Genomic DNA, 19,527 nt, shown 5'->3' with positions numbered 1-19,527 from the left:
TATCTTTTTCCTAAGAATGGGAGGGGATAAGCTTTCATTTTCATTACATGATCTTGTTAACCTGGTAAGAGAAATGCTGCCATTTTCTAGTGCTGTGAATGAAATGAAAGGATTCATATGGACATAAATAGCTCCGTTTCTAAAATGATATGCATAAACAGGTAACGGCAAATAACTACTAGTAAAAGGCAGCAAATTCTATGATGATTATGAATTGATGATTGATTATCATATTAGTAACAACACAAGTACCTATTTCAAGCTTGATGTCTGTCCCACATCTCGTTGATCGAATGAGCACATTCGAGAAGAAACGAAACAATGGAAAGGTATTCGACTTGTCCCAAGAGATGTTCCTCCATTCCTTGAGTAGTATGAGACACCATTTTTTTTCTGTTCGTGGTCATGGCTGCAACCAGCTAAACAGTAGATCAAATGTTGCATAATTTGAAACTGGTTTTCATTTAATAAAGCCATAATGGATACTACAGGGAAGTTCATCACTGGAACACATATGTAAAATATACAATGCCCATGTTTAAGATAACGTTACTAAAACTTTTTCTATATAGCCACAGTAGTAAAAGGATAAAAAAACAAACCGTTGCGTTCTTCATAACCCAATCAGGCTTGCGCCCTGCAAAACACAAGGTTGAACTTGATGGTTCCTCGACTTTACATACATATTTAGCAGCACCACAAAATTGTGGCGTGTCATGCACTTCTCTTTTCACTGTTCTTGCTTCGGAAAGGTGATAGCAGGGAAAATGCACGAGAAGCTGTAGCAAGAACAAAAAATGGATTCAATCTCGGAATCATGATGAAAATAGAAACATGTCAAATCTTTGGAAATGCTTACACTTCTGAGTTTTGCTGGCAGTGGGAGTTTCGTCTTGAGAAATCAGATTTTTCAGTGTAGGAACTGATGACAGCAAACAAAGGGGTAACAAAGCAATATAGTCAGCTCACAGAAAAATACACATGGAAACATCTATAGCCGCATTTTTGTCAAAATTGAACTTTGCATCCTTCAACATAATGGTTAAAAAAGTCCAGAAGAACAGAAATCTTCCATAATAGTTAAAGAAATTGTATTTGATTGTTACTAGAAATATAGGCATTTCAGTCATCTTCTTGACATTATCAAACAACTAAAATGTGTTCTATAAGTACGTTACCTTCATTGTGAGAAGTGGTATTTGCCCCAACATCATTGGCTTCAGAATCATTTTCGCTGATATTATCTGATTCCTCATTATGTTCATCTGTACCTGAGCTATGATTCTTTCTCCCAAACTTTAATAATAATCTGAGCCCTTTTGATGATTTTTTTACCTCAGACTTCTCTGATGCTTCAGGAATCTTTGCCAATTGTGCGTTTCCATAATCAGGAACATAGGCTTTAGCAGTTTCAGTGCCTGATGTTGCACTCTCCAAATCTGGTGGGGTTGCTTTTCCATACTCTGAAACGCGTGTGCAAGGATGTTCAAAAGAAGATACACGGGCGTGTGGAGCTTTATATATGCTTTCAGTAATACTAGGAGATGAAAACTTTTGTGCTTCCTGATCTGCACCATCCGCTGTCACCTGAACACAGGAGGTTTGTTTATAAGGCTGTCTATTAAACATAGCATCATTGCAGGATAGCAGGATAATGAAATCTGTTGAGTCAAAGAAAAGGATTAAGGATGCTTTTCAAGTCGATAAAGATCAAATGATTGAGAAACGGAGACATTTCATATACCAATCAAAGCACTCCGGTATAGTGCAATTGTGAGGTTTGTACATAAAAAAAAATAATCAAATGTAATCTTTTTGAAGCACCGTTTGGCCTGTTGAATATACCAATAGTGTTACTGCATTAGTATTACCCAATGCATCAGCAGTAGGCCTTGCCTTACAAGAAACTCTTCTTATTCTTCTTCTTGTTCCTTCTGGGGGCACTATTGTCATGCGATAATGAGTGATCATGGAAAAATAATAAATAGTAAATGATATTCATTTCCAATGACTATGATTTTTCTTTGAACTACTGTAAGAAATGAGAGAGAGAGAGCTAAGAATTATGCTGCATTCCACCTACAATCAATGCTAAGGAATCTTATATTCTAAGGGTTCAACTTGTTCTGTAAGCATCACACTGTTCAAAGAATTCTCTGATAAACTTTCCACATCTGAGGCAGTAGTCAATCATACCTCATGAGAACTCAACTGATCCTGTGATTTTTGCTTGATGGATTCTCTATTGACACAGGACACTTCAATTTGGGAATTAAAAGCCTTGGTGGCAGAAAAATCTGATGGGACATCAGGTTTTCCTGTACAGATGGAGGGCTTCTCACATTCTAGCATAACAACAGTCTTCTCAACAACAGGGTTGTCATCCAGTTCATTATGATGTGAGACTTCAGCCGTGTTTCTTTCCATGGAAGCACAAGCACCTTCAGTTCCTATTGAGTTGCCAATTGTAGCGCCAGGTCCCTTAGGCGTTCTAATTTTAAGTTCTGGAAGAGTTGCAGCCTTGATCTTATCCAAATTCATTATAGCAGATATCTTCTTTTTGCTTTCAGTCTCATTAGGTATCTTTTTTTTGTTCTCTGTCTCCTTAGTTACTTTTGCCTTTAATGCTGGCTCGGTGGTCCGTATCTTGATGGAAGAAGCATGATCGCTGGTGCTCATTTTTGGTTCTGATAATCTTCTAATACGAGCCATGGATACTTTTTTGTCATTTGAAGCATCATTGTTATCCTTCTTGAGCTTAGCTAATGAAGATACAGATTGAGTTAACCTATTTTCAGCTGATTGCTTTCCACCAACCAATCTGCTGGGTTTTGCAGCTTTGTTGGAATCATTGGAACTAATTGAAGCCGTTCTGATTGGGAACCTTTGCAGAGGAGATGATGATAGTGGATCTGAATCACTAAATTTTGATCCTTTCTGAGAGTTGGGTGACATTTTTGTTGGCAATAGCTTTCTAGTTTGCTGAGAGGGCAATGTGCTATTACCCCTTGCTGCAATTCTCTTCTGCCTCTCTAGCTTCAAAGTTTCTATTCTTTTTATTGCCTCCTCCTCCTGGATAGAAAAAAACCAGGAAGATATTAGAATAGTTATGTTGAGGATGGTTGGGAGGGAGTCCCACATTGGCTAATTCAGAGAAAGATCGTGGATTTTTATAAGTAAAGGAATACATCTCCATTGGTATGAGGCCTTTTGGAAAAGCCCAAAGCAAAGCCATGAGAGCTTATGCTCAAAGTGGACAATATCATACCATTGTGGAGTTTTGTGATTTCTAACATGGTATCAAAGTCATGCCCTTAAATTAGCCATGTCAATAGAATCCTCAAATGTCAAACAAAGAAGTTGTGAACTTCGAAAGCGTAGTCAAAAGTGACTAAGTGTCGAACAAAGGGTGTACTTTACTCGAGGACTCCAAAGAAAGAAGTCCAGCCTCAATTAAGGAGAAACTGTTCGAGGGCTCCATAGACCTCAGGGGAGGCTCTATGGTGTACTTTGTTCGAGGGGAGGAGGGTTGGGAGAGAGTCTCATATTGACTAATTTAGGTGGACAATATCATATCACTGTGGAGTTCTTTGATTTCTAACCAGTCACATATCCAGAACAAACTAGCCAGAAAAGAAAAAAAAATCTGCAACTAGGACGTGACTTGCAAGAAAATTAATATACATGCGGGATATATAGTTCGTTCCCATATCACTTAACTACTCAAGATTCAGGGTTCTGCTTAGATATGATTGTGAAGAAAAACATTTTTAACATAATACCTTCTCCTCCTTCAATCTCCGGAGATCAGCTTTATAAGCTCTTAGCTTTTCAGCACGTGCTCTTGCTTCATCCAAAGGACTCAACTTAGAAGGCTTTCCCTTCCTTATTGGCCCCCCAGTTTTTCTATCAGGAGTAATTTTTGGCTTTCGATCCTTGTCCAACCTTTTAGTCCCTTGTTTAACATCAGTTACCACTTCCTTTTTTTTATCCGAAGCTGGTACGCATCCAGCATGGACCTGCATTTCATATTCTAAAGCAGGATCATAACCAGCAGGATCATTTTCTGCTTCACGCTTTGGCATCAGATTCAGAACATCTGGCTCATAGGTAGCAACTCTGTTGGACAAGTTTTCTGCCTTATGATTTGAAGATGGAAACTCAGAATCCATGTCAACAGCACTTCTACCGTCTTTTCCAACTGCATCCATTGTCATTGATCTCAATGGAACTATGTAAGAACCACCATCCAAATTATTTGAAGAGTTTTTATCATAGCTTTTTTGTGTATTATCAAAGCCATTTATAGCTAATGGATCCAAGTGGCCATTAGAGTGACTTTGACCCTTTTGTCCATAAACCACAAAATCATCACTACCGGGCCTCCTGTAGCCATTTCTTCCTCCATCTAGTTCTGTAGCCTGCACATTCATATGGCTATGCCCTGATAGACTATCTCTTCTGGAAGTTAATAATTCATCATTTGATGCTCTTGATACACGGTTGATTCTTCCACCAACTTTATCAATGCCCATAGTACCGTTTTCTTGGATTTCATCTCTGTTCCATCCCTGAGCAACTAATGGATCATCACCAACTTTATTCTGTCGCCTTTTCTGCTTTGTTTCCCTTTCCATGGTGAACAGACTTTGATCAGCATGATGTTTTTCTTCATTGGCATCCCGAAGTAAAAGGTTTTGGAATGCCTGCCAATGTCCTTCAGCTTCAGGGGAATCAGTTTTTGCAGGAGTGTTTGATTGATCCCCAAAATTTAGATGCTTTCCTTTGCTCCTAGAGGATTGATTAGGCCTCTTGTGTTTAATTTCTGGACTAATAACCTGTGAATCTCCTTCTTCACTTTCACTTTCAGATTGTGAATCCGTTTCACTGCCTGATGAGTTATGCCTCTTCGATGCAATGTAGTTGATGTTGCGGATGACAACCACGCCTGATTTCTTCTTACCTAATCGACAACCTTTTCTCTGATCTTCTGAATCTTCTTGCTCTGATCCTGCATCATCAGGCATTCTTGTTTTCCAAGCATTCGTCTTACATGTTTCTGGTCCAATGGAGTTATCTCCACTTTCCATGGAATGCCTTTTTCCTCCCATTTTCTTACCGTCACCAAATCTAGAATCCTCTGTTACTGGATAATGCGAATGAAAGAAAGGGCTACTTCCTGCATAGTTCTGATAGTAAGGCATTCCTTGCATGGGATATCCTTGGAAGACAGGTAATGAACCTGGAGGAGAATTGATGGGCCAGGGAGGGTACATATGAGGAGGATACTGCCCTGGAAGATACTCTTGGTGTCCTGGTGGTGACTGGTATATCATAGGCGGATTTCCATCTGGGCGAGTAAGTGGACAAAAAATCCTTTAACCCAAAATTAAGAAGAGTAAGAGAAACATTCTATAAAGCACATATAATAAATGAAGAGTTTCTAAGAGCACGGATTTGATACAAAACCAAGAGGCTCTGAGTTCAGCTTTCATTGTAATTTGATTAGACTATCACTAAAAATTAGCCACATGGTTGTTACTCTTCATAAATATAATGATGCCGCATGAACATTCCAAGTCTAAGACTATAACTTGGAAGATTTCAGTTTACGAGACATTTTTAACCAAAATCCGTCAGATTTCTAATGTTATCATCATATCTCACCTGCAATTGCATTCCCCTTATTTGTTGAAGATGGTTCAATTTGAGATTCTGTCTGCTTGTCAGTCATACTTGTAAGTATAATCCCTGATGCAGTCATGGAAGGGGAGAAATCTGGCCTGCTGGATAGTGCTTCTGCTGCTTCAATTTCGAGCCATTGGCCACTTTCATGCTTTCTTTTCCATAGTTCTTTGAATTTTACGCATGCATCCCTGTTTTTTGCAGCAAATAATTCACATTAACAAACTGCAAGAAAAATGATGTAAACATTAACATAATGCTTTTTTTATATAGCTGGAAATATGAATCTCTGCATACATCAATCGTGAGGCTCCAAAGTTGTTGGCAAATGATATCAATGGTGACATCTGATCAATGTAAAAACCAGCAGCAACAGCACGAGCAAATGCCATTCCTTGCTCCTTTTGAAGCATAGCTTTGCGTGTCTCCAGGACTTTCAGAAGCTGAGCTCTAAAAGGGATTAAATGAAATTAAAAGTACTCGCAGCAAAAGTCATAAATCTTCACTAGATAATTGCCCTTAACTAAATGAGTATTAGCCATTGTTCATAGAGTAGATCATATTACAAATCTATTCGAGTCTAGCAGGTAATTGACAATGACTAGAGATGGTATGTACTTCGAGTTCTCCTCTAACACTGTATGTCCATTGGTCTCCAGTGAGTGCGCATCTGGCTGACATGTTTTAAACAAAGAAAATTAATATAAAAAACTGAAAGTTGTTTAAAGAGCATATTTGAGTACCACATACCATGTACAGAACAATTGCTTTCTCCTCATTACCATCCAGAAGAGACTTGCTTGCTGTTAAAAACCAGTGTTCTCATTCATGAATCAATTTATTTTTAAAATTGCATAGTATGCAAGGCACATAAATATTGAGTTAGTTAACAGAACTTTAGCTTCATATTCAAAAATGTTTTGAAAAAGAAAAGAGTGAAGAAAAGAAAAAAGAAGCACCATAAGAAAAAAGAACAAGGAAAAATGACTATATTTGTAACAACTCAAGCCGACCGTTGACAGATATTGTCCGCTTTGGTTAGTTATGTGTAGCCGTCAACTTCACGGTTTTTAAAACGCGTTTTTTTAGGGGGAATGTTTCCACACTCTTATAAGGAATGTTTCGATTTCCTCTCCGACCGATGTGGGATCTCACAATCCACCGCCCTTGGGGGCCAGCGTCCTTGCTGGCACACCGCTCATTGTCTGGCTCTAATACCATTTGTAACAACCCAAGCCCACCGCTAGCAGATATTGTCCACTATAACCCATTGCGTATCGTTGTCCACCTCACGATTTTAAAACGCGTCTATTAGGGAGAGGTTTCTACACCTTTATAAGGAATGTTTCATTCCCCTCTCCAACCGATATGGGATCTCACAATCCACCCCCTTGGGGACCCAACATCCTCGTTGGTACACCACCCAGTGTCAAACTCTAACACCATTTGTAACAACAAGTCCACCGCTATCAAATATTGTCTACGTTGGTTTGTCGTCAATTCCATGGTTTTAAAACCATGAGGCTGACAGCGATACATAAAGAACCAAATCGGACAATATATGCTAGCAATGTGCTTGGGGTGTTGCAATATTCTAATTATCCAAATTATCCAAATTATCCAAGACCAGGATATTGATATAACCAACAATATATTGCAAAATAAAAGATAAACCAAGTAATTTGAAGAACATGGACCCTCTCTCCCTTGAGGAAACTCAAGCCTAAATTAACTTTAGTCAATACCTAGATTCATCCTTTCTAACCTACACTATTTATAACAAAACTCTCCTAACAAACTCCTAGGCTAATTGCTAACATATCTTTAATACCTCCATAACATTTCTAATGCCATTCCTATCAGAGATCAACTCAAATAGAAACTAATCTATGTTAAGAAAAGGAAAGAAAATATTCTACAGGCCTCCACTGATTTTAGTACCTTCGGTGGCACCTTCTATAAGCTTTGTAGGCTTTCCTTGCTCGTCATCTACCTGTTAGATGAAAGTGGATTGAAAGATGGATTTTATGTCAACATGTTAAGTGTTACTAATACGCTAGAATATACTTACAACATTAGGCCCCATGTCACTGTTGCCCTGAATCACAATTGCCTCCTCAATCTGTAAGATCTCTGACTCAATAGTGTACACCCTTTCCAAAATTTCAGGGGTGCTTACAAATCGGACAAACCTAATGGTGGCAAAATTCATCAGTATATGACTATCTACTAACATGAATTGCCCAAAAAACTCAATACTAAGGCAAATGTTCACAATAAAAATACAACCTCTCCATGGTACCCTTTGTGAACCATATTCTATCACTGTGAGGATCTGGCTCAAGAATAATGGAATAACCACCTCTGGCCATCTGTTCTTGTGCAATCTTCAAATGGGCAAGAAAAGGATTCAACAAACCAGAAGCTATTTTCTCGGACTTCCCATTTGCAGATAATATCAAATCACACCTGATATGTGAATGAAAGGAATAAATACTTGATTTTAAAAAGAAATGCTATGAAACAAAAAACCTAGAAGAAAATGGTGATAGTTAGTCAATATCCTAACAAAATTCAACAAAATAAAACGAAAAGGATATTATGCACCAAGAACTAATCAACGTGAAAGTAACACTAAAATCATGAATCGGCTTCTAAAATAGAACGCGGCATGGCGGATCGAATGAAACAAAGAAGTTCATCAGAACAATAGACAGCAAATCAAAAGCAAGCCATCTAATCTAATTCTTCGAACATTGGCTAACAATTGTAAATTAACTCGTATAATAAGCGAAGAACATAAACCTTGTTCGAGTAGGTGTGAGCTGAAAAGTAGCGAAATCAAGCTGAGTCGAGGACTTCATTGCTGAGACAGAAAACAATCAGAACAACAAAACTCAACAAGTACAATACAAAAACAAACGAAATAGCCGTAACTGTGAGATCAGAACAAGAAGTAGAAGGACAGGAGAAAGAAACCAATCGTCGAAAGAACAGAGCATACCGAAATAAGCAGGTTTGTGCCAGCAAAAGATGAGCTCTAAACTCTAAGCAAAAGGTTGAAGAAGACACCTAAGGGAGAAAGGTCATTTAGCTCTAAAGATGAGCTTTAATGGCAGCTGCCATAAGCGAGAGAGAGAGAGAGATGCGACAGCAGAAGAATCCAAGAGCAAGAGAGGAAAGAGAGTGGAACCGTTTTTGGTTGGGCTGAAAGGGAAAATGGAGAGAAGATGAGGGGTATATTTGGAAAACTGAATAAAGTTGAAAGACAACCCGACGGTGATACAACTGAAGTCAGAGTGATTATCTTTGTTGAATTATGTTCAGATTAAAATATTAATATTTTATTATATATTCATATAATTTAAATTTAATCCTAATTTATTTACTTCAATTTGTTAATTAATCACGATTCAACGATTCAACCTAACGTCACAAATAAATTATGATGGCTTAAAGTATTATGTTATAAATAGGGTCAAAATTAAAAATTAAAAATTCTAATATTTATATGAGATCTCAAATAAATATATACATATACAAAACAATTAAAAATATAACTTTAAAATTTTAATAGAATTAATCAATACATTATTAAATATTTATTATTAGCATTTATATTTTAAATTAGTCCTACTTTTTTATATTATCAAATTTCTTTTTAATTTTTTTTATATTTTTATATTATTTAAAAGTATATATATAACATACAATTTTAAAATGTCTTATGTCTTATTTTCACTCGCTATCCAAATCGAGTATACATTATTAGTATAAATAATAATATTAAAACTATCAATTATGTTTTAGGTTTTCTTAACCATAATTTTATACCCTCCTAAAATTTAAAATTAAATATTAATTTTTATCTAAAAAAAGATTGTTATTAAAAAATAAAAATAGAAAAACTGCATCAATTATTTGATTTAATTATTATTATTGTTTGGCTACGTGAACTAGAATTTTAGATATATGTGTGACGTGTGATTGGCTGGCATTTTCTTAACATTTTGGGAGGGTGGGTGTCATTTTGAATTTGGGTTTGAATATTTGTCAATAGTACCAAACAACCCTTATTTTAATTTCAATTTGTTCCACAATTAACGCCCCACTAATTACAATATTTACGAATTTGGCCCCTTTTACCACACTCTTATTAATACTTACCCATTTTTCTAAAATTAACCACATAATTATATTTAATGTTAATAAAGTAAGAAATATATATAATGATTATAATTAAAGATTTAATATTTGAACTTGGTCAAATAAATTTCTAATTTTAAAAAATATAGAATATGTCAACTTTGGGTTCGTCTGATAGGTTTATAAATTTTTTATTATTCAATTTTATATTTAATAATTTTTGGTTTGTTCGATATTTTTTTAAATAATTTACAAATTTATTGGATATAGAATTAACCATTAACTAAATAAAAAAATTCAATTGATGGCTAATAATTATTTTTTTCTAATACAAAATTAAAAATTTAGAAAATTTAAAACTTGTAAGACTAAATTTTTTAATTTAATTTGTTAATCTCTTCATATTATTTTCCTCGGGTTTCTTTTTAAATTTAAATTCCATTTCACGAGAAGTCAGAAGAACTACTGTTGGAATGACTAAACTGCCCTTATTCTTTATGGATTTTTACTATTCATTAATACCTCCAGGGTGGGTTGCTGAACCTTGAACCCTAATTCATGTAATTTTATAAGAGTTAGAAGATTTTTATTTTCCTTTTATTTTCCTTCTCTATTTTTTTTTTAATTTAAATTATAAAAAATAAATAGAATTTAGTCTTTATGATTTAATAAAATTATCATAAATAATAACTGCCGTAAATTTTATTAAACCAGATTAAATTCTAGCTTTCTACACAGGAACAAAAATAATAATTTATCAAAAATTAAAATATAAAATTGTCTTTTCTTTTCTTATAAGATACTAAATAATCAATAAGAAAATTATGACACAGCTTGAATAGACAATAATGAAAGGAATTATTGTGCACTAAGGACAATTTACTGACTAGTTAATAGGGCATGCAGTGGGGTTGGCCTTCGCCTATCCCCTCCCTTTGTCCCCAATAAAACACCCAATTTTCACCAGCTTTTGATGCAATTAATGAACCAGGAGTTGATATAAATAACTTCCTCATGATCTTGAACTGAACACCATTTTTCCCGGACTGATTCTAGAAAGCCAAAAGGGTGTATTAAATGTGTTATTGTCCATGTTCGCTTTTAGTCGATATTATCCATTTTAATCTATTACATACCGTCGTCAAACTCGTGATTTTAAAACAGTCTATTAAGAAGAATTTTTCACACTCTTATACGAAATGTTTTGTTAACATCGGAGATGTGGAATCTCACAATCTACCCCTTAAAAGGCCCAGTGTCCTCGTTGACACACCACCCGATGTCTAACTCTAATACCATTTGTAACAGGCAAAGTCTACCACTAGCAGATATTGTTCGTTTTGGCCCGTTACGTACCGCTATCAGCCTACCAATTTTAAAACGCTATCTTTTTGGGAATAGGTTTCTATGCTCTTACCAAGAATGTTTCGTTTCCCTCTTCAACAGACGTGAAATCTCACAAAATGTCCTTTAGAGACATTACATCGAACAAGTTTATGGCCATCACCCACAACCACAACTCCACTAGTTTTTTTGGGTTTTCTTATAAACAAAATGACAATGTCTCTTACAAGCATTACATCAAACAGGTTTCTCGAGTCACCAACACCGACCAAGTACCCCAAAATAATGGAACTGTTTCTTAGAGGCATTATATTAAACATGTCCATGGACACACTCCCAGTCCCACTAGTTTTAATGAGATGGGAACGTTTTTCTCGAAGGCATTGCCCCACCAATTTTATATATTCTTTTTTTCTTTCTAAGAGGCATTATATCAAACAGGTTGCGGGCATGCACAGCCCCACTAGTTTTTCAAAGACATGGGAATGTGTCTCAGAGGCATTATATCAAACAGGTTGCGGGCATTCATAGCCCCACTAGTTTTTCAAAGACATGGGAATGTGTCTCAGAGGCATTATATCAAACAGGTTACGGAAGTGAAAATTACCAGATTCAAATAAGAAAAACAGGATAGAAAGAGAGAGACCCACTTACAATAAATGAGAGTTTTGAGTGGCAATTCCTGGAAGTACGTTGTCGCTACGGAGAAACCTTCTTTTATTCTTACAATTTGGGAGCTCAAAGATCAAAAGGAGATGAGCTTCTCGTGAGAAAGGCTGTGGGTGTTGGGCGCTGAGTGGCTCAGGCTTGTACTGCTGTCGGTCGCCAGAACCCAGAGATTCAGAGGGCTGTGGTTGGTCTGGTGGGGCTGTTGCTTAAAAAACTGAACCTTTATTTGAAAATACTAATAAACGAATTATTAGGTTGGATAATTATGAAAATTGAATGTGAAATATTCTTGACATTAGAAAAATAAATTAAATGTTAGAATTATATAGACATAGATTTAGAGTTAAAAAATTTAATTTATATGTTAACTAAAAAAATTAACTAATTTTGATTTTGATGCAAGAAAAATGGTTTATTACCAAATTTTGTTACACTTAAAACACTTTAACACAAGTAAATAATATAGTCACGTCACAGATGAATGTTGAAATCATCAAATACTTTTCTTCGAAATACGTCAAGCCAAGTAGTTAAATTGGGTTGATTTTGTATATATATGTGACACTCGAGTAAAGGAAAAGTATATGAATGAACTGAGTCACATCCGAATAAGAGTAATACCGAAAATAGAATGACTAAGAAAGGCTTAAAGAAAATGAAGATTACTACACCGTTTAAAAATTCAAGATTTCATAAGTTTTCTCTATTTTATTTTTGTTTTCAAGAAATGAGTTAGCCTAAGATCTCACATCGGTTGGAGGGGAGAACGAAACATTCCTTATAAGATCTAACATACATGTTTTTAAATAATGAGGTTGACGGCGATATGTAACGCGTCAAAGTGGACCATATTTGCTAGTGGTAGACTTGGGTTGTTAGTCAGACATTCTCTCTCCAGAGATCTCACAGCGATTGTAGAAGAGAACAAAACATTCATTGAAGAAGAGAACAAAACTTTTAAAATTATGAGGTTAACGGTGATATGCAACTAATTAAAGAAGATAATATTTTCTAGCGATGGCTTGGCCAATTAAAATCTCTATAACGGAACGACATATTATGTTATCTTTTTTTTTTTCATATCGGACATCTTTACGGGCATGATTACAATACTGCAAAAATTATTCTTTTATCGATAGGATGTGAGACAATGAAGGGGCTGATCATACAAAAAGTTTGTGAATTTAAAACAATGATTATTAATGAAGAACTTTTGAGTTAGGACGGACCATAAAGTTGCCAAAAGCATTAATGTCTTCCCAAATTTGCACTCGAGTTGCTAAAACGTACTCGAGTTGCTAAAACGTAGGACCATTCCTTTCGAGCTAACAGTAGCGGTGAAGAATTTGAATCATCAACATTCAACATTTTAGATTTTTTTTTCAAAAATAAGAAATATCAAAATTTTCATGAAATTTACATAATTTATACGTCCTGATAAAATGATTCAGTTATCATCGATATCAACACATGTAAGATCACCGAACATTAAAAAATTCTATTCAGTCTATTCAGTCCTTCCTGTTGTATATCTCTTAGTGAGTTACAGAGTTCTACAAGAATCTCCACCTATTTATGGTGTAAGAGTAAAAATAAAATATTAGATCGGATGAACTCGTTTGAACTGTTCGAAAGCACACTATCATCCATAAAGGCAAATATTTGTTCTTCCCATTACAGGCATATTATTTGAAATTGAAAGGGAAAGTAAAAGTCATTGGAAAATCAGATCCTCATAAGAAAACAGTAACAGTAGCAGCAGCAGATGTATAATTAACACAAGAAAGTTAAAGCTGAGGTTTCTTTCTATTCATCATCCAAGAACAAAAAAAAACATCGCTGGAGTCATCTCCATCCGTTGCATCATTATCATCGAAGTCTCCCGGGTTCATGTCGAAACTCTTTACCATGAAAGAATGAATATGCTAGAGGTACTTATTACAGTTACAGCTGCCTCAAATGTATCAACAATTTCCCGGAGCTTTGTTAATTTCTCTCTGTTTCATGGTCTAAAAGGTTTATATAAACTGATATGAACCCCTGAAGAGGCACATATACATACTGGGGGCGGGTCGGGGGAGGCAGGGGAGGTGGGAGAGAGTTTTTTTAAGTTCCATACCTGAGGATGGAATCCAGAGATGAATATGAAGACACCATACAATTGTTAGAAATCATCATCATATTGATGCAATCCAACGGGAACAACAGAGAAAGCATGCATTCCCTCACCCGATGATTGCTTCTTATTTCTTCTTTCCGGTGCCAATCGATAATAGTTCAAAGCTTCGAAGGGCATCATCGTGGCTGCCTTTTGTAACCGAAGAACGGAGGAAGGATGATTTTGGCTCAACTCGTTGAGTAGAAGCAGACAGACGACTGCTGCTTGAGAAAAGTCGGCTTGAGCGGAGTTCACTTGGCTCCCCAGAGGAGCTAGGCCGGCTGCTGGATAAGATAGGTCTCTTAGAAGCACTCCCTTGTCGAGAAGAACTCCGTGCTCTTTCCGAATCCGGTTGCTGCAATATTGGAGGAGGTAGAGAAATACTATAACTGGAGATAATATTACCAGATAACTGGATAGCAACCAAAGGCAAAGAATTCTAGTATATGATTTTCTTGTGGATGATTCAACTCACCACATCCTTGGAGGAAGGCACATCATCAGAGGATCTGTGTCTGGAGTGATCACTGTGTAGACCATGTCCAGTGCCATTCCTTCTAGCAAAAGCCTCCACGGCACCCGAAAATTTATCGCGGAGATCTTGTCCCACTAAATGACATTCAAAGAGAGTATGTTCAACTAAACAATTTAAAGGAACAAATAGACAATCCAGTCGAACATCAACGACCCAAGTGCAACAAGACCTCGACACGACCATATGGTTCAACTAGTTGAAATAGGAAATATCAGCATTTGCGAGCTTTAAAACAAACTTCGATACCTTGCAGGGATAAGGGACATACCTAAAGGTCTCTCCACTCTTTCAGCAGATGGTCCAGGGTTTACAGCGGCTTTCCCAGTTGGCTGCTGATGATCAAATCATGAAAAGAAACAAGAATAAGAACATTAAGATAAGAAACTATCAAGGTAAATAAATATAGTTCTTGCTTTACATCTCATTTCCCTTGACAACGTGGAAAGTATTTAGATACATACTCGAGTCCTTGAACTGGAGCCGATCTGGGGATATTTCAATATAGTCCAGTCAAACACGTAGTCAAATTGGTAACCTGTAACGAAAATTACAAGTGTCATGCCCATTATCACCACTTTTGATACAGTTCATGGAAACTTCAGTTGAAAATGGAGGAGGATGCAACAACATAAGGTCTTCAACTGTGACTGCAAATAGTTCGAGTAGGCGTTAGGATAGGACTAACCTTCTCTAATGAAAAGATCGCGAAAAAGCCTCTTCAGATACGAATAATCTGGTTTGTCTTCAAATCTTAGGGCTCGGCAGTAGTGGAAGTATGATGTGAATTCCATTGGAAAAGATTTGCAGAGGACCTAAAAAAACATGGAAGGCCTCCCGTGTCGAGTTTAAACATTTATAACATAAAATCTCTTTCCTTTATAACCATGAGCTATGACAATGGTTTGATACAAAATTCAGCCTAGAAAGCTTGTAAGGTAGTTAATTCTTGAGTAAATGGCCACCATAGCTCAAACATATAGCTAACATGATGACCAATATAGCCAATAGTTCGCCCATTTTCGGTGAACAACAGTAATTTATTCTATTTCTCTTCAACAGATTAAGTAAGAAATGTAGGAATACCTCAATAGGAGTGAGCATTTTCTTTTCACTAATCTTATCATATTTTTGCTTTTTGGTCCCTGCTCTCAAACCCTGCCAGGGAAGGCTGAAATAACAAATTAAATTTTAGACTGGATTAAAAAAGAAAGAAGAATAGAGAGTACACAAGACAAGCATCAAACCTTCCCCTGAGAAAATACATAAGCACATAGCCGAGAGATTCAAGATCGTCCCTTCTGCTTTGCTCTGCAAACAAACAAAATATATACTAAATAGATATCGGAACGGTTTCAAAGAATTGAATATCATAATGGATGAATCAAAGAGTAAATAGCTCAATTACCAACTCCAAGATGGGTATTAATACTTGCATAGCGAGCTGTTCCTGTGAGATTCTTATTTTCTCTGCCAAGAAATAAATAGATTCATTCAAGGGAGTTTTGGCAAAGACAAGTTGTACTGCACAATGATGCTAGCATGCTCAGATAAAAAAAAACTTTCACCCAACCAAATGGAAAGTAATTAAGGTGAAAATGCGCGGACAGTATTATCGTCTTTGCTTCTCACTTGAATTATCAGATAAGCAAGAAGCTAACAACTTTGATCAGATGCTAGTTTTCAAATACCTGTATGGTATATGCTTGTGTGTTTGAAGATCCCGATACTTTTTTGCAAGACCATAATCGATAATATATACCTGTTCAATAATGAGCCAACAGGCTTCTTAGGAAAACGTCATCGTGCATGAGCTCTAAATAACAAATTTTCATTGCCCCATAGACACCGCATTCACACAGAGCCAAAACACAACGGGCAAGATTAATTTGAATTGTTTAAAATCTAATCAAGAACAATCCATTCTTGCATCCCAAATTGGAAGAACTCACGCTAAGTGGTCTATATGGCTTTATCAATCAAAGAGAAATTAGAATCCTGATCACAATAAACCCCTTACGCTTCTCCTCTCATTGTCAGGTAGGGAAAGTTGGTAGACAGAAAACTTCAACAATCGAATGTGAGTCGTGACAATTAAATTACCGACTGAATCAAAGCATCCTTCTAGCTCTTATTTAGTTGTAATTATATCGTGGCTTACAGAATAAAAAATTATCAACACTATAAAATTACCAACAAAAACACATAGCAAACACATCTTAAATGAACTTTGCTGTATGATCTTCAAGAAAAGGCCTAAATAAATCGGCACACACAGATGGGACACACAATATTAAATACCTGGTTAGCCTTCCGCCCCAACCCCATTAGAAAGTTGTCAGGCTTTATGTCGCGGTGAAGGAACCCCCGCGAGTGCATGTACTCAACTCTGTTTATCTAAGGAAACAAATGAACATAATAAGCCTAATAACCCTATTGAATTGAACCTTCTTTCAAGAACTGCATACTTACTAACTGATCAGCAAGCATCAATACTGTTTTCAAGGACAGTTTCCTATTACAGTAGTTGAACAGATCTTCAAGGCTTGGCCCAAGGAGGTCAATAACCATAACATTATACTCACCCTCAACTCCAAACCATTTGAGATGAGGTATACCAGCTTCACAAAATGAACAATATATAAGCTACACACACAGATCGCGTACTAAACTAAACGAATAACAATAACAAGATCAAAATCAAACTCAATAGGGAAGTAGTGAGAGATAAACAAACACACTTCCTCCTTGAAGAAGCATATATAGTTTTGACTCATAGTGAAGCTGAGGATGCTTGGTTTTCACAGATTCCTGCAAGGAAAATATATCACTGTTAAGGAATATAGAGATACAAACGCGTTCCCCATTATGCTTACTGCCATAAACTTCAACCAGTTTGGAGCAAGTGAGGAACCTAAGGCACAGGGGGCTTCCAAATTCGAGTTACGTACTAGAATAGTTCATGAACATACTATCAGGCTACCATGAGACAAACAAACAAAAGATCTTCTTTCTAAAGAGATTTGATTCGGAACTCTTATATGTCCAAGGTCCAATATTGAATAATTTCAGAGGTTTTCCTTGACTTCGTCCGTCCGTGTCAACAAACAATACGAAATTCCTCGACTTTCTTAGAACCGGTTCAGAGTCAAATAGTAATGATTAAGTTATGAACTAAATATAGGAAGGAAGGGGAAGGGGAAGGGGAAGATCATTTACATACCAGCTTAACAGCCACTTCCTCCTCAGTTTGCACATTAGTACCTACAACAATCCAGATCAATATCAATGTTAACTACAGAGCTTCTCAAAAACCATAAAATCCATCTCAAAAGCACCAGATAAGCATACCCAAATACAGTTCACCGAAGGATCCGCTTCCAATCTTCCGGCCCAGCTTAAACTTCCCACCGATTACATGCTCCATGATCTAGCTCGAATGGAATTAAAGCCCTCGCGATTAACCCTTTTATCACCACAACTCAAAGCCCAATCCAAAACACTAACCGTATAAGAACAGTTGAACTACCAATCCGCAATTCCTAGATCCTTGATACGATTTCAATCTCCAAACACCATCTCAGATCCACCAACTTGGAATTAAACACGGCGATGAAGAAAAACCTTCAAGCCTCAAATAAAAGAAAGAAAAGCTCAAAAACCCAACTCCAGACCGCCGAAAATACTTCAAATTTCACTTTCTGAAAAAAAAAATCCGAAAATATGTAGAGAAGGAAGAATCTAAGAAACAGAAGTTAGTGAGTAAGCAAAACCCCAATCCCCAAAACGAACAAAAAAGGGTTCTTCTGTCTTTTGGGGGGAGAGCAAGATAGTGTAATTTCTGGAAGTAAACAGAAAAGGAGAAAGAAAAGGATGTTTAAATCGGAATTGTCAGAGAGTGCAAAGATGAGTAAAAGAGGAAACGATGGAATTTAGAAGATGAAAAGAATCCAATCCCTGTGATACAGTAGTTCATAGCAAGGAATCAAAAAGAAATTGAAGTGAAAGAGTTGGAAACAGAGAGGTCAAAGGAATTGTGAAGGGATTTATGGCGATTGAAGAAGAGATTGAATATTGCGGAAGAGAAGGGAAAGGTATTTTGAGAGATGTGATTGAAGAAGAGGAAAAGGAGGGAAGGAGAAGCACAGAAAAAAAGGAAGGAAAATAAAATAGATGAGAAAGTACGGTGAGTGATAATTGATTCACCAAAAGCTGGATCATAATATGATATAATAATAATATTAATTCTTTTTATTATTATTATTATTATTATTTTTAATAATTATTTATTCCAATAAATATTAGTTGGGAACCACCAAACGTGTCCAAATTTACGCTGCGTGAAATCATTTTCCCCCTAAAATATTCTTTTTTATTTATTTATTTATTGCAATAATAATTGCAAAACCGGCCTAAATTTAATTTTCTGTTTTTTCTTTAACATATTTTAATTCAAAATTTTAATATATTTTTCCAAAATTAATTCACCTTTTTCCACTCTACTGATGCCCTATGTTCACGATTAGGGAGCAGCTAGGTACCAATATTATCTATCTACCCGTCTCTCGAGTAAAATTACATGTTTTGTCCTTACTCTTATATGTTTTACAAAAAATTATTAAGAGGTTCTTAAATAGTCCGCTCCACGTCAAACATACTTAATTTTGAAATTCCTATGTTTAAACTACCGAAAATAAAAATGTGTTTTGTTGGTACGTGTAATAATTATAATTTTTTTAAAACGTCATATTTTCATAATCACTCTCATTCCATTGGGGGATGGAGTGGGGAGAGATTTCTCTATATTTGATAAACGGGATCGATAATGGAAAATATATACCTCGTCCCCGTTACCGCTTATATATATATATTAAAAATTATAATAAATCATTTTTTTTTATATTTTATTTGTCTTGCAATTATTATTATTATTATTATTATTTACTCTCTACCTATGGTTCATGATTTTATTTCTACATATTGTACTTTATTT

At 35.9% G+C, this 19,527-nt stretch overlaps 2 protein-coding genes across 4 annotated transcripts; both read right to left on the bottom strand.

Moving 5' to 3' along the window:
- Positions 1-436: 436 nt before the first annotated feature.
- Positions 437-8,874, bottom strand: LOC111494719 (COP1-interacting protein 7). The gene is made up of 14 exons (XM_023144685.1): positions 8,690-8,874; positions 8,491-8,551; positions 7,975-8,154; positions 7,757-7,877; positions 7,627-7,678; positions 6,436-6,488; positions 6,304-6,359; positions 5,983-6,135; positions 5,668-5,876; positions 3,783-5,350; positions 2,197-3,072; positions 1,179-1,587; positions 860-922; positions 437-779 (listed from the first exon to the last, which is right to left on the bottom strand). The coding sequence occupies exons 2-14, from the start codon at positions 8,547-8,549 to the stop codon at positions 715-717; spliced, it is 3,864 nt and encodes a 1,287-aa protein (XP_023000453.1). The 5' UTR covers positions 8,550-8,551; positions 8,690-8,874; the 3' UTR covers positions 437-714.
- Positions 8,875-13,462: 4,588 nt separating this feature from the next.
- Positions 13,463-18,730, bottom strand: LOC111494752 (casein kinase 1-like protein 10). Of its 3 annotated transcripts, none has more exons than XM_023144732.1 (15): positions 17,886-18,730; positions 17,758-17,798; positions 17,276-17,345; positions 17,007-17,155; positions 16,836-16,931; positions 16,226-16,296; positions 15,943-16,004; positions 15,782-15,845; positions 15,621-15,705; positions 15,223-15,349; positions 14,999-15,072; positions 14,806-14,869; positions 14,478-14,611; positions 14,074-14,357; positions 13,463-13,963 (listed from the first exon to the last, which is right to left on the bottom strand). In XM_023144732.1, exons 1-14 carry the CDS (start codon positions 17,959-17,961, stop codon positions 14,088-14,090), a joined length of 1,383 nt encoding a protein of 460 aa, XP_023000500.1. In that variant the 5' UTR covers positions 17,962-18,730; the 3' UTR covers positions 13,463-13,963; positions 14,074-14,087. The 3 variants fall into 3 exon arrangements, with proteins under 3 accessions (XP_023000500.1, XP_023000501.1, XP_023000502.1); XM_023144733.1 differs by having other exon boundaries at positions 13,463-14,357; positions 17,886-17,964; positions 18,042-18,730; XM_023144734.1 differs by having other exon boundaries at positions 13,463-14,357; positions 14,806-14,866.
- Between the last annotated feature and the right edge of the window lie 797 nt (positions 18,731-19,527).

The sequence above is a fragment of the Cucurbita maxima genome, unplaced genomic scaffold (genome assembly GCF_002738345.1).
Source record: "Cucurbita maxima cultivar Rimu unplaced genomic scaffold, Cmax_1.0 Cma_Scf00020, whole genome shotgun sequence".
Taxonomy (NCBI): domain Eukaryota; kingdom Viridiplantae; phylum Streptophyta; class Magnoliopsida; order Cucurbitales; family Cucurbitaceae; genus Cucurbita; species Cucurbita maxima.
Note: the sequence above shows the minus strand (reverse complement) of the source record. Positions and strands in the feature narration are given on the sequence as shown.